This window comes from Mustela nigripes, chromosome 6 (genome assembly GCF_022355385.1).
Source record: "Mustela nigripes isolate SB6536 chromosome 6, MUSNIG.SB6536, whole genome shotgun sequence".
Lineage (NCBI taxonomy): Eukaryota > Metazoa > Chordata > Mammalia > Carnivora > Mustelidae > Mustela > Mustela nigripes.
The window spans coordinates 62637074-62652369 of record NC_081562.1 but is presented as its reverse complement, the minus strand read 5'-3'; the positions used below and the strand labels follow the sequence as shown (position 1 = coordinate 62652369).

General features: G+C 40.6%; 1 protein-coding gene across 1 annotated transcript in view; it reads right to left on the bottom strand.

Annotated features, from left to right (window-relative positions):
* Positions 1 to 8904, bottom strand: part of PDE3A (phosphodiesterase 3A) — a 314549-nt gene extending 305645 nt beyond the window's left edge. Inside the window, exon 1 of the mRNA XM_059402688.1 lies at positions 7883 to 8904. Coding sequence (XP_059258671.1) covers positions 7883 to 8824 — 942 coding nt within the window. The 5' untranslated portion in view covers positions 8825 to 8904. The remainder of the gene's footprint in view (positions 1 to 7882) is intronic.
* Positions 8905 to 15296: the final 6392 nt, after the last annotated feature.

Sequence of the window (15296 nt, the reverse complement as noted above, 5' to 3'; positions counted from 1 at the left end):
TGAAATGAAGAAAAAGGGTAAAACAGACTTGCCAACTACAAGCGTAGTAGTTAGTGGTACACAAAAGAGTCACCAATGCTCACATATAAATTTGAACAATTGTATATCAAGTGCCATCCTTAAATCTACATGGGTTTGCCATTATAATTAAAGAGCTGGCATTAATATTCAAGTGTTTCATCTCTTTAAAAATAACAGCTGTGCTGTCCAAAGAGGTGCCGTTAGTCACAGGTTTGAACTGAGTACTTGAAATGTGGCTACATCAAATTGAGAAGGGCTGTGAGTGTAAAACATACACCAAATATTTCAAATTATAACAAAAAAACAGCAGGCAAAATAACTTGCTTTCTTTTTATATTGACTTTATGTTCTTATGCCATCATGGATTACTTTAAATATAACTATCGTGGATTTCACCTGTTTCTTTTTATTCTTCTATGTGGCTATTAGAAAATGGAAAATTAAGTACGGGGCTCATGATAGGTTTCTATTGGGCAGTGCTTATCTATAATGTTTACAGGCCTGTTTTCATCAAAGCCACTGGGTGACACTGTTTCTCCACTAAACTGATACAACCAAAGCAATTGCCTGGCAGAGGAAAAAATCTCACATACCCAGACTCCCACACATGTGCACACGTGTGTACACACACACACACCAATAGACATAATGTACTCTTTAAAACTATTCACAGGATGAAACTTTCTTAAGATAAAAAACAGAAGTACATTCAAGTAACTTTATTACTATCTCAGGTTGGAAGAACATGAATGCATTTAACTAATTTTATTACTATCTAAGCAGGTCAGCTATACTTAAAAATCTTTAATGGTCATTCTGATTCCTTGATAACAAATGACAGCTCTAATCAAATCAAACAGGGAGAAGTTGTTTAGTTTGTGAGTTTTCCCAGCTAGCTTCCCACCTTATAAATGCTAATGTTCTTCAGGACCTCCTCTAATATTACATCCTATTTACTTACATTTTAATGGATTCCTGAGGAAACCATGCAAAATAACTTAGGTGAACAAAAACCACCAGCTGTTTTTGCTAACAAAGAAATGCTTTACTGATGTGCAGATTACTTTTTGCCTTGAATTTTGAAAGCCTGAACATTTTGAAAAAGATTAAAAAACTAAAACGAAAACAAAAATCAATAGTCAAGCCACCAAAGCACACTCATCTTTAATGAGATAAAGACTCCATAGGGCGCCTGGGTTGGCTCAGTGGGTTAAGCCGCTGCCTTCGGCTCAGGTCATGATCTCAGGGTCCTGGGATGGAGTCCCGCATCGGGCTCTCTGCTCGGCAGGGAGCCTGCTTCCCCCTCTCTCTCTCTGCCTGCCTCTCCATCTACTTGTGATTTCTCTCTGTCAAATAAATAAATAAAATCTTTAAAAAAAAAAAAAAAGACTCCACAAAGTTAGACTTTGCAATGCAATTGATATTCATTCACGGGACAAAGTCCTAAATGATACATTCCAGAGGCTGCCTGGTACTACTATTTGATAACCAGAAAATTCACTCTAAGGGCTCAGAAGAGTTTTGCGTTATCTGTCCATTCAACAGGTTTTACTCAGTTTTCTAATTCTGAATGAGAATTTAGAGTCCGTTTCATGTGTAAAACCACAAAAGATTCTCAGGCTTAAAATCACCAGCCTGACTCCTTTGCTACTCTCCTTCCCCAGCAGCATATTCAGGTCCAAGAGAAAAATGGATAAAAGCCAACATTTTGCCTCAGGCCGGCTACATACATTTTGGTGAGTCTCCCTCAGTTTCCTTCTCTCTAAAATCAGACTAATTTTAGTCTCTTAACTACAGCCTGCACAGAATTGAACATTCTGAGATCTCACTGCTACCAGTTACTGGAAGCCAGAAACTACCTCAGGATGTGAAAACAATCATTGTACTATTATATTGAAGTATATAACTTCCTCAATCCTGCAATTTTTTTTACCTGTATTTCAGAAGTACTATAAAGGTATATTAACCTTTATTTCCATTTCAAATAAGAAATTCTGTCACCAAAATGTAAAGCGGCTCAAAATCTAAAAACATTTATTTTAACCAGTATGTGTTGAGGAAGTTATTAAAATCTATGAAACTAAAGACTTTTACCCCAGAAAAATGAACAGATGAAGAAATGAATGTTCTGGATCTAGATTTAAAACCTACTCTAAGCTCTCATACGCATTCCTTCAACTATTATCTAAGAGGCCATTTAAGCTATTTTACTGATTTCCCCTTTCCTCATGCTGACCTCTCAACACCCTAACTAGCTTCAAGCTCTGGAGAGGTGAGAGCTATCCTCTATCTGCATCATTTTTAGCATGAGGCCTAATACATAGATAAAATGTGTCCATATGACATTTAATAGTTTCACTGACCAAAGATCTTTATGGATAACATTAGTTAAGTGCAGCATCGTTTTAAGAAGACAGTAGTATACTTTAATGGTGAACACATATGGCCAACTAGTATTTTTGACAATTATTATCCAATAGATCTTTCTCTGAACTACAAGTTATACACATCCTCAAGATATTTTTCTTCCAAAGAGCAAAGCTATGTATTTAATGTTGACAACAGCACAAATATATTCCTAGATTCAAGTTAAGACAACTCCCTAGGAACCTTTGGATAGTGGGGGGAGAAGGGGCTCCTTTAAAAAAATACTACCAAGAGTAAAAGTATATATAAGTAATTACTAAAAGAATTTAAATTCCCACATCAAGGAGATAACGTTCATTTGAATACTAATAGAGCACATCTTTAGGTATAAGAATATGGACATGTCTGAACCGTCTGAGTTCATTCTGAACTCCTTAATAGAGCTTCATTAAAAACACGAATGTAAAAAGCAAATATAAATTGAGTTGTCAATCTCATGTACCTTGAGGGCTATTTAGAGGGTGCAACTAAAATTATCACACAGAAGAGAAAGAGGAGGAAGAAGACTCTGTTGGGATAAAGACAGAAGGCCAGCTAAAGAAACAATTCACCGCAAACAGGTAGGGTTATGCGTCATTTCAAGAAGCCAAAGAAACTTGTGCTATGCAAAGGCCCTGCGTCCACATGTCAAAATCTCTTAGGAGACCACATGTTACAACAGTTGCATTGATCACCCTCATACATCCATGAGATTACACCTCACAACAGCAATATTTCCTGAAAAATACAACTCCTGCCCTAAATCCAAGATAAACTCATTCTTTCAATAGATTGTGTAATACAAGCTTTCGATGAAGTCTATGCAGACTCTGTGGGGATGTTATTGGCACCAACCCTATTAACTGAAATCTTATAATATACAGAAGTATTTCTAACTCAGAGGTTCATAAACAACCCGCTTCCATCCTATTTAAGTGAGAAGTGAAATTAAATTTGGCAAAGCCTTTATTCAACCAGAGTCCTGCAAAGATTATTCTTCTCAAGAGTTTTATTTCCTAATAGAATACAACAAATTCACACAAATGTCACCACAGATACAATGAATGCTTTTTCATGCCAGTGTCACTCACCCTAGCCTGCCCGCACCCCCTGCCCAGGATTTTCAAAATGTATTTCATACACAGAGTCACTGTTCTGGTTGTTTATTTAATTAACATGACAGCCCGGCATACACAGCATTTCTTTCAGTTCTACAGTTTTAACTTTTTACACTTTAGACTCAATACAGAAAGAGTAAAATTACTGTTTGAGTCCTTCCAACCTCTGTAAATTTATATAGATTCACTGACTATTTCTGTCAGTTAAAAGTTTTTCAGTATGCTTTAAAAATCTATATATATATAAAAAAATCACAGTTTTGTCCCCCCACACACAAAAAAAATTATTTTCCCTTACCATCCCCAAGGGGTAAGAAAAATTTTTCTTCTTAGTGTTTTCAGAAGTTGACATTAATTCATTTTAATTCTGTTAGCCAGTCATATATAATCAATATTATCCTTTGTATCACCCTAAACGGAGTTACACTACTGAAATGTGATAGAATTAAAAATCTGTAATTGTTTTTGAAATGTATTCAATTTGAGAAATACAGTAGGTTATACTGAAATGTACTTAGGAACTTAAGGGACAACAGATTATTTTCAAAAGAAATACTTCTGTATTTTATATCCATGGTATAAACATAAGTTATAGCTATTCAGATAGAAGACATAACAAGCCCTGTCATGTGTCTACCATCAAAAGGCATTTCTATTTCTCATATTTTTGTTATAGTGTTATTGTTTTCTCATTTGAAAATATCTTTCTTACATCAATGATGAAAAATTTGATTCTATTTTTGATAACCAACCATCAGACTCCTTTACATTCCTACAAAAATCTATTGTTGCTAAAGATGTTTAATTAAAAGTGTTAGGGAAATACTCATGGAAAACATTTTGATTTTTAATTACACAGGATAAAGCATATAGCTATATAGTTCTGACAGATATTGTGTCCGTCAGAAAGAATTTTGTCATGAAGTGCAACAAACACATTAATGGAGAGAGACCTATACCTTGTGTTTACTTCATGTGAAACCATAGACAAAACTATGACATTCTTAGCATGTAATTAAAGTAAAATGGCACTGGCTTGGAATGTTTCAAAGATGAATGTGCAAGGTGGTTCACAGTAATTAGTGAGGAATAACGAGCCAATCACACTCTTCGATGTACAAAGAGAATAGAAACATCCCTTCAAATACAATATCCAAATGGTAAAAACTGCGTAATTGAAATATTGAGTTAAAAAATAATGTATCTATTAGTCATACAAAATATCTAATAATTCAAGAAACTCTAAGTAGCTCTGTATAGTGCAGTATTTCGATGATACAGTAATGGACAAGTCTGTCCACCAAAACAGTACAGTTTGACACAATGATCTACAAAGTCAGCCTGAGTCTCGAGAATATTGGACCGGTACTACTCAACTAAAAGCCTACAAATGCTACAAACTTTTCTTTCCTAAGAGTGAAGATACATTCACTTATATTCACAGACAGACCCAGCATCAGATGAATTCTGTGACTGAAGACTAGACCTATTTCTCATTTCTTTGCTGAAAGCCATCCTTGCCATCCACACTGCAAAGTTCATTTCATATGCAATATCCAATCCAGAGATTTAACTGCGGTTTAGGAAGGAAGGCAAAAAGGAAGGCAAATATCTCTGTCAGTTGCTTTCTCTCATGAGAATTTTATCACCCATTCTCCTTTAACCTTTTAGAATGGAGTCATTGAGGAGAGGTAGTTTATAAGTGGCAACTACTGTTCACACAGAGAAGAAAAGGCTGAAATTCTCTCACCTTTAAACCTCACAATGAGCAAGGTCCAAATAAGTTCTCAAGGGGCCTTTCCCAGGCTTTCTGTGCTTTAGGTCTTTACACCTCTATTTAAAATTCACTTGTTGCCTGAGTATTGTCTTGAATTGAAAGTAGTCATTCTTTCATAAAAGAATTTCTAATCAGGTAGCATTCAGGGCAGGGTTATAGATGTGTTTTATAAGTATTTTGATTCTTGACTTCATAAAGTCTGCAGATGACAGTGTATACTTTGCACTCTTAACCAGAAGTTTGCTTCCTTATGATAAAACAGATAAGACATTTACTATATAGCTCCTGAACTGTTCACACAGTTAGGCTAACGTATGAGACATTGCCCTATCTTACAAGAGACTATTCCAAGTTACTTCCCACCCACCCCCCACGCAATTACACTCAGCAACAATTTTAATGGGCCACATATAAAAAACCGGTCTTGAGTAACACACACACACACACACACACTAACCAGGGCCCTCATTAAAACTTCAAGGATCTAAATTTCTGCTAAATGCAACCTTGTTTTTCCATCAACCATAAGAGATACAGTCTCTCACTTTAGAACATTCTTTATAAACACAGCCTTTAAAAAAAAGTGACCAAAGAAAATGACCAAAATAGATTACAAATGTCCAGTTACAACAGCACTAATCAGCAAAACATTTAAAAATGCAATGCTCAGTTATTTTCTTACAAATCTGCAGATTATCTGAATTCTCCATTTATCAATCCAAACCAGAGAAAACCAATAAAAATCTGCAGATTAACTAACACTGCTGGTGAACTCACCTAAATCACCTTATCTTAAATCCACCTTTAACTTCTTCTAAATGTTACATGGTATTTCGGAAATTTAAGAGGCTAAATGACATTAATTTGAAGTTATTTATGATTAAATCACAGATTTGCCTTACAAATTATGGTTCAATTCTGTAGTGATCACATCACATTCCTCTTTAAGTTAAAGAAAAGTTGTCTAAATATAATTAAACTAGCAATGTTTTCATTTAAAAAGACATTCTCTCTTGACACTTTGAAAAGAAGTTAAACTGTGTTTTCCCCCTTATCAGTTTACCCTTCAATATATATCTTTATTATAGTGATTTCCAAACTTCTAACAAAACTCAGTGTCCTGTTTTTAACTTCACTTAGAGTAAGCTTATACCCAAGAAATATTTGCTTTATCTAAACAAAAAGCTAAATAAGTACATTAGTTTTAAAACAAACATTGAGACCATGATGCTGTCATTCATTCTGCTAAATAATGTCAAACAACTACATTCTGTGTAATCAACTCCATTTCAAAAACAAACTAACCACCACACCATATGGTGACTGCTATCTAAAGGATTCTCCACAGAATAACCTATTAAAAAAAAAAAAAAAAAAAGCTTACTACATCTTAGGACATTCTCCCACTCACTAAAGTTGTCATAATAGGGCCACAGGTAGGCATAAATTTAAGTGGGAAAAGTGTAAATTTCCACTTGCTGAACATAATCAGCTCTCTACAACCCCCACACGCAAGTGTCACATCTGTCTGGAGTAGAGAAGCAGACACTTAAGAACACCTTTTCAGAAACAATTTGTATTTAAAATTGGGATTTGTACTTTTATGCCCTTTATAGCAACTATATTCCATGGCCTTAAAACGCTTACTGATGATAAGGAGATTCATCCCCAAAATTCATTAAACTTTTTTCTAGGACAACTTCACTCATAATTCTAGATTCCTCCTCTCCTTCCTGAGAGATTTACAGCACCAGCAATGTTGGAATATTCTCCTGAATTAATATTTCCTGTGTAATCTGTAGAAATCCACTAAATTTCTCAACATTCACTTATGTACTCAAAAGATTTTTTTCTTTTTTTAGCTGACACCAACAGCGCAGTTCAAGACTTTGACAAATTCTGCAGTTCAGACATATTGTTCCCTAAATAGAAGCTGATTATCAGGATACAGGACACATTAGCATGTAATAACCTATGTCCCCCAAAACAAACTGGGCACCACCAAACGCAGCCTCTTCCAGAAAGTGTGTATCAAGCCCTCACCTGCAAGCATTCCTTCTTTTTACTTCCGAATCTTTTTAATGACTTCCATAAACGCTGACTTGTCACTTTAGAAGAAAGTTTATCAAAAGTATTGAAGTTTATCAAAAGTATTAAAGTATTAAAAGTAAAATCCACGTGTTGAAACATCACCCACTGCTTAAAAAAAAAAAAAAAAAAATCTAAACTGGAGGATTTCTGCTTAAGACTAGGAGGGGACCCAAGCGTAGGGAAGGTCCTACGCCAGGTGTAGCAGATCTAAAAAGTGGGCCCAGGTGTGGAAGACCCTGCAAATGCTCTCTAGTTTTGTTCCTTATTGTTCCTGTTGTTCAGATTAGAAAATACTGTGCGAGACGGGGAGAGTAAGTCTCTCATTTACTACTGAGTCTGAAGTTACACCACTTTTTTTAGACTATCTTCCCTTCAGTTCCCAGTACTCGGATTCCCTCCACTTTGTGGCGAACCCCCAGCGGTTCAAGTCCTCCAGAGAGGCGAGTTCGAGAAGCTTGCCAGGGCTTACCTGTTCCCTCGGTATGCAGGGCAGGGAGGTCCTACGATGCGACTTGCTGCTGCAGCCGGACATCTCCGCGGACACCACGGAGCTGGACCGCCTCCTCCTCTTAAACACGGGGGTATCTTCCCTGGTCCCAGCAATGAGCTGGGACCCGAAATGCTCCCTCGGAGCCGCCCCCGCGGACTGCGGCAAGATTTGCTCCACGTACCTGGCCAGGAGCAGCCCCAGCACACCGGCCAAGTACGCCAGGTACGGTCTCCAGGCGACCTTGAACCTCTCTAAGGAAATGAGGGACACGGTCCTGACCGCGCTAGTCCAGGCGATCATGAGGACGCCCAGCCTCAGCCTCAGCACCAGCCATGTCGCGGCGGCCAAGCAGCTGAGCACCACCCCCGCGGCCGGCAGCGACAGTAAGTGATCCTCCCCGACGCCCAGCCCAATCTGGACGAGCGCTTCCCCTCCGCAGCAGGCGGCCAGCAGGGCGACGGCCAGAGGCAGGCGCACCCCGGCGCGCAGGAGGCACAAGCCCATCCAGAAGAAGGCACACACGAGACTGAAGAGCAGCGCCGAGGGCTGCAGCCAGGGGCTGAGCGGCGCGCCGCCCCCAGGAGCACCTCCCCGCAGCCCCGGGACGACGCCCCCTTCTGCGCCCGGGGCCGCTTCCTCCGCCGTCTCCCAGCGCGCCGGCTCGGGGCTGATCTCTCCGCGCGCCAGCCTCACCAGCAGGGCCAGCAGAAAAGACAGGGAGCCCGCGCACAGCGCCGAGGAAAGTTTCCGGGAACACCCGAGCGGCCGCAGCACCAGGTCTCCCCAGCGGCGGCCGGAGTCCCGCGACCGTGCGGGGCCGGTGCCACCTGCGGGACTGTCCGGGCCCACCGCGGGGACTCGGGGTTCCCCACCGTGGCCGGGCTGGTCCCCGACCCGCGCGGCGTCGCGGAGCGCTGCCATTGTGAGCCCTCCTCGCGGAATCCCCCGGGTTCCCTGGACGCCCCCACCCCGACACGTGCCCGCGCGCACCCTCGGCCTAATCCCCCGTCGGACCCCCTCCTTCTCCCCCGGCCCCCAAGCCACCGCGAGTGTCAGCTTTCCAGTAACTCCTGGAGAATGCTGGATGCTCCAAAGAGACGCCTTCAAGTTAAAAGCTAGCACAGGCAGAAACCATCAGACTTCCTCCTTTTCGCTCTTGGAAAAACTCTTAAAAATTGTGCTCCACCCCCACCCCCGATTTCTATCCTCCGGGGTCTCTGCCTACTTCAGGATGTTAAAGCTTGCCCCACGCGCGGGGCGCCCGGGGGCTGCAGACGCCGGAGGAGCCGGGGGCGCAGGGCGAGCTCGGGGCCATGTCGGGCGCCGCTGGCGCTGCGCTGCGCTGCTGCGCGCCGGGCCGCGGCCGACGGCGGTGCCCCTTCTCTTCCTTCCTGCGGCGCTTTCTCTATCACTCTTTCTCTCTCCTCGGCCGATCCTCCCCGGCACGGGCCCAGGAAGCCAGCCGCCATTCCCCGGGGCAGACAGCAAAGCCTCCCCTGCGTCTGTCAGTCCAGCTCATGGCAAAGGGTGGAAACAAAATGGAAATTGGGCTGAGAAATCACCGAGAAGTTGCTAAGTCCCGTCGGAAAGAGGCACGGTCGGAGAGGCTAGCGGCAGCCGCTAGGAGGGAGGGAGGGCGAGCGAGCTGGAGAGGAAGGGAGGGTGAGAGGAGAGGAGGGTGAGAAGGGAGAATGGGAATTACTTTTTCCCCCTTCTTTTTGGTGCGACGTAGGTGGTGATTTGCAGTTTTGCAACAGGGAAACGAGTGGAGAGGACAGCTTAAAACTCTAAAGAAGCAGGCAACTGGAGTGATCCGCAATTCCGCTTGCTTGCTTTCTTTAAGGCAACTCCCTAGGAAAGCTTTCCCAGCCCAGCTCCCGCCCCGGAGGAGGCGCTGCTCTCAGCTCCTCGCTCCATCCCCGAGATCGGGTCCCGCGCTTCCAGCTCGCGGGAGAAAGGTTTAGGGAGGCCGGTCCTCTACCCAGCTTCCCGAAGCCTGGGGTCGCGGGGGCCTGTGGCTGAACCTCAGGCTGAGCTCCTAGGACGCTAGGAAAAAAACACTGTCCTTGGCTACATGGCAGGTGGTGGAAACCGACATACTTCCTCCTGTCATTAAAAATGACAGCCACAATTCAACGATGCTTCTTAGCTCCCAAGTCAGTTACAAAAGCAAACCAATTTTAGGTGCCACTGTAATGCTTTGGCCGCTCCTACTGTAAGGTCTGTTTGAAACAGAGAACACAAGACTTTCCCATTGTTCCAAATGCTGGAAAAAATCTCAACAAGTTACCAAAACCCTAATAGCATTATTAAATAAGGCTGGGGGAGCATTCCTCGTTTACAAATAGTTACTTAAAAAGTCTAGGGTCTGAGAGTTATTAGGTAACAGCTGTTGAGAGTGGATGGTAAATACACGGAGATTAAGTGACCCTACCTCAAGAAGGTTTACCAGATTAAGCCTAAATAGCCAGTCAGAAAGGAAATAAATATCAAGGGGGAAGTGAGGCCCGGTGGGTTAACACCGGGAAAAGGAAAGCACTGAGAAGCCCTGTCCGGTTGTGAAATAGTGCGTCTACGTAAAAAAAAAGCTTGTGAGAAAAAAATCAGGACCATAGCTAGGAATGTTTACAAGATGCACCATCCATGCACTGTAGTAATGTAGTATCTGAGAAACTAAAGAAAAAATTTTAAACTATTTTTTTTGGCAGTATACGAAAAATAATTCCATAATCTGTTCAATGGGCTTTTAAAAATCCATCAATGTTGCGAGCTAGTTCCTTTTTTCACTTAGAACATAAGAGTATGACAGTCCACTCTCATACATGTTTAATACGGGTACTTTAGAAGTCATTTGTCTTCACTAATAATATTAATAATAATCCAATTGTGTCTTAATTATCTTGACATTCCAGGTTAAAGTGTGTTTCTAGCCTGGAGTATTTGGATAATTGGTTCAGTATGCCATGGTATTTTGTGTGTAGAGATGAAGTAATATAAAGAAAATCCAAAGGAGATATTTGAGATAAAATTAATTTGTGGGGGCATGGAGGCAGATGGCTGAAGCCTTAAACTTAGCTTCATGGGAAACAGCCTGCTCTCCTTAGAGGCAGGTATTAATATTAATTTATGATACAAATGGATATGAGGAGCCATGATGATACAACTCTCCATCAGATGTCCAAACTGTACTATCACAGGGAGCACAAGTTGGGCAGGCAGTCAATGGCGCTGGGTACCATCTGTTTAATAATTAAGGAAGGAGAAGCAGCAGTGTCTTTGCCAAAGACAAATGAGCCCCTAGCATGCACACATACTTTTCTGAGTTTCCTTTTTAGATATATGATTCATATGCCAGAGCCTACCTGGAACAGTTCAGAGTGAAAAACCCGGATTGGAAAATCACGCTACTATCTGTCAGCATTAAAAATAGCATCTTAAAATGAAAACTATGGCATGTATCAAGGTTGGAAAGCAAGGCATAGTGAGGGAAATATTAGAATATTTCACTTTCTCTATCCCTTACCCCCACAATAATCTCAGTTCTTCAGAAATAAAAATAATAAATCATCATAAAAACTGAATATATAAAAGATAAAATGTAGATTTTTTACAAAACTGTCAACAGGAAAAAATAAGAATAGCATTTGTTCACGCAGTAAAGCAAGAATACTAGGTCTGCTGTTAAACGGACACTCTTGAGGTGTTCAATGATGTCGCAGAGGTGATGTCCTGGCATCTGGCTTTCTCCCCATTCTCAACAAAAACCACAACCAGAAGGCTATTTTTCCCACACAAAGGAAAGAAGGTAGATGCAGTCACTCCCTTCACCCTCACGGCTACGTCTACGTAGCAGTGGAAGCAGATGATCGAAAATAACAAATACTCTTATTAGAAGAGAGATGCAGAAAGCTACAGCACCATAGTGAAAGAAGTGACAAAGATCATGCAGATTATATTAAATGAAGACCCAATATATAACGTGGACATTGAGTACTCACCAAGAAATAAAACTGCTCATTTTCTATACCCAGCAATGAATCCTAATTCAAGAAAGTGACAATGCAGCCAAAGGATGAAAAAAAAAAAAAAAAAAAGCACACACAGGAAATTAGCATCCAAGTCTTTCTGACCATATGTTGGTGTGTTCTCTATCACATCAGTTTTTCTTATTGATAATATCAGTAACTCTATGTATATGAAGATTCCTAAGTGAAAAGCATGCTGATTCCACATATGCAAAACAATTTATCATTATTTGGGAGACTAATGAAATATACATATACACACATGTGTATTTGTATCCTTATATAATAATTTCAATTCCCAGAAAATGGAAAGAAAAATTCAAGTTTGACTTGGTAAAGCTCTCTACTTAGCCGAATCTAGCAACAGTGTTTTCATTACTACTTTGTGAAGAGGATCTAGAAGTCAACCCCATGTTATATCATTTGCCAAATATAGTTATGCTCAAGGGAATTCTGTTAAATTTTGAAAGTTTATCCTCTGTAGCAGGGGTTTACCCATTCCCCACTACCTACCTGACCTCTCTGCATATACATCAAATGGGTGTCTGGAATATAATATATCCAGAACAAAATTCTTGCCATCCTACTCCGTCCCTGCCCTTCCACCAAGCCCCAAGTACCCGAACTATTTCTCCTCAGTCCTCCCACCCACAGGAAAAAGCATAAACACCCATCTAGTTGCTTGGCCCCAAGGGGGCACTGCTCTCAATTCCTTCTTTTATTTACCTTACTTTACTCCCAATCTATTAGCAAGTCTTTTTGATTCTGCCTCTAAAATATATCTTGAATCTATTATCTGCTTTTCACCATCTCATAATAACCAACCAAAGACATTTGATTAAATGCCTGATTTTTTTTTTTTTTTTAAATCTAGACATCTCTGGCCAGGACATAGCAGCCAGAGTAGGAATTTTAAAATGTTAAGTCAAATGATGCCACTCCCTGTTTAAAACCGTCCAGAGACTTCTCATTGAACTTGCAGTTCTCATAGCCACCTATAGGGACCTTCATGATCTTTGCAAAACCACGATTCTGTGCCCTCTCCTATTCTAATTCTCCTGCTTCACTAGTGCAACCCTGTCCGTCAGAACGTTCTTCAGTGCAGAGAACATACTCTGTCCAATATGGTAGCCACTAGTCACAGGAGGCTTTTGAGTGCTTGAAACACAGTGCCACAGAAGAACTGAGTTTTTATACCTTTTTTTAATGCATTTTTAAAAATTTTTTAAATTTTTTATTTTTTTCTATTTTTTATAAACATATATTTTTATCCCCAGGGGTACAGGTTTGTGAATCATTAGGTTTACACACTTCACAGCACTCACCATAGCACATACCCTCCCCAATGTCCATACCTTTTTAATTAATTTAAAATTTAATAGCCTTGCGTGGCTAGTGACTTCTCATGGGGGGTCCATCTCTTGCCCCTCAAGCCATCGTTCTGTTCTTTATCATGTCAAATCGAAAATCCTACTTAGGACCATAATATTGACAAACTTCACTTAGCTGCCTCTTTCTGCTCCATCAGTTCTCATCTTAAACATTATCATTTTAGGAAGGCTTTTCTCCTAAACATCTTATCAAAAAGTCTTGGATCTCTATGTGCATAAATACATTTTGTCATTCACCACCACACAACCCTGTTGCATTCTATTTATAGCACTTACCACTATACAAAATGGTCTTGCTCAGTTATTTGTTTTCTTGTTTATCATGTATCTCCCTTCACTAGGGTGTAAGTGTTATGTGAACAAAGGCCACAAACGTCTTTGTCTTCTTTGCTGTGTACCACCAATGACCAGGAGTGTGCCCAGCACGTGGTAGGAGCTCCATACATACTTGCTGAATACAGTCTTGATGAATGACAAAGTCAATGAATAAAGGATGAGAGAATAAAAGGAACAGATATCTTATCACCTTATGAAGTCCTAAGTTAAAGACAAACTTCGTATGTTTATACAACTATAATTACACAAGTAGACAGATCCCTCAAAATCTTCACTGAAGATTCTGCAGCCTGGACTGGACTGATAGGCAGAATCATGCAACAACACTTTTTATGGAATGTTGATCTAAAAAAAAAAACATTATATAAGTTACTCATTTATAAGAGAAATAGGTAATAATCAAGGTTTTGAAAACTTTGTATGGATTCTCAGAGGAAATATCCATAATCCACAGCAGTTTTTCTGGTAGGAACAGAGTTAAAAAAAAAAAAACAATTTAACCATATGCATTTGGGTAGCAAATTTCAGCTGAGAAAGGAGGAGTAGGGGATATCTAAATAAAAATTACTAAAGAGTCATGTCTTACATCATGATTTATGGCATATCTCCCACTCTTCCAATTAACACTACTTTAGGAGTTGAAATCAATCTAAAAAAATTAAACATTTTGCCAAGATAGACCTTACTAAACCTCATTATCCCACACCTAGTCAGGGGGGAAAAAAAAGCATAGAAAGCTTGTATCTGTTAATGTAACATCCCCCTCCTTCTGTGGAGTGCTGCCCCTGTTTAATTTCCAAACAATTTAAGTAATAGCTTTGGAAATACAATTGCGAACTTGCATAGAAAGATAAGATGGGGCCTGGGTGGCTCAGTCAGTTAAGGGTCTGCCTTCAGCTCAGGTCCTGATTCCAGCATCCTTGGATCCAGTCCTGCACTGGGCTCCCTGCTGAGCAGGGAGCCTGCTTCTCCTTCTCCCCCTGTCCCTCCCTGCAGTACTGCTTTCTCTCTCTCTCCAACACATAAATAAAATCTTAAAAAAAAAAAAAAAAAAAGGAAAGGAAAGAAACTTTATAAGAAAAAAAGCAAGGGATGAGAACAGATAGCCCCGACACAACTGTTACTAACAGAACATCAGACTGTCCACTGTACAAATCACCAGGACAGCTGCCTTTACTTTCCGTGCCCTCTAGATCCACGTGGTCTGACACAGAGTTGGTGTTTTCTACAACACGCTTTGGGTGCTGTTAATTCCTGGCCCCACCTTTCTAAACAAATTGTCAAGGAAATCAGAGTGCTGCCCAACCTTGTTCACTTTGTGGCACATGCACTTTGTGGCACATGCAGAAAATGATAATATTTGTCACAATGGATTTAAGGGACAAAGCCTTTTGTAGACAAAGGCTTCAGGCACAGGGCCTGAGGAGATCATAATCTCAGACACAGCACAGCTCCAGTCAGTGGCACTTTATCTGGGAATTTTTGAAACAGCTAGTAGCTGATTCACTAATAAAATATAACTCGTTCTTCTGAAGGCTGTTACCGTAAACACTGGATGAATCTCAAGGTCTCAGTCGCTTGCTGACTACCATACTCATCTTTCTTAGCCCTTCCTTCCACTCATTTCCCCATAATTTTCCT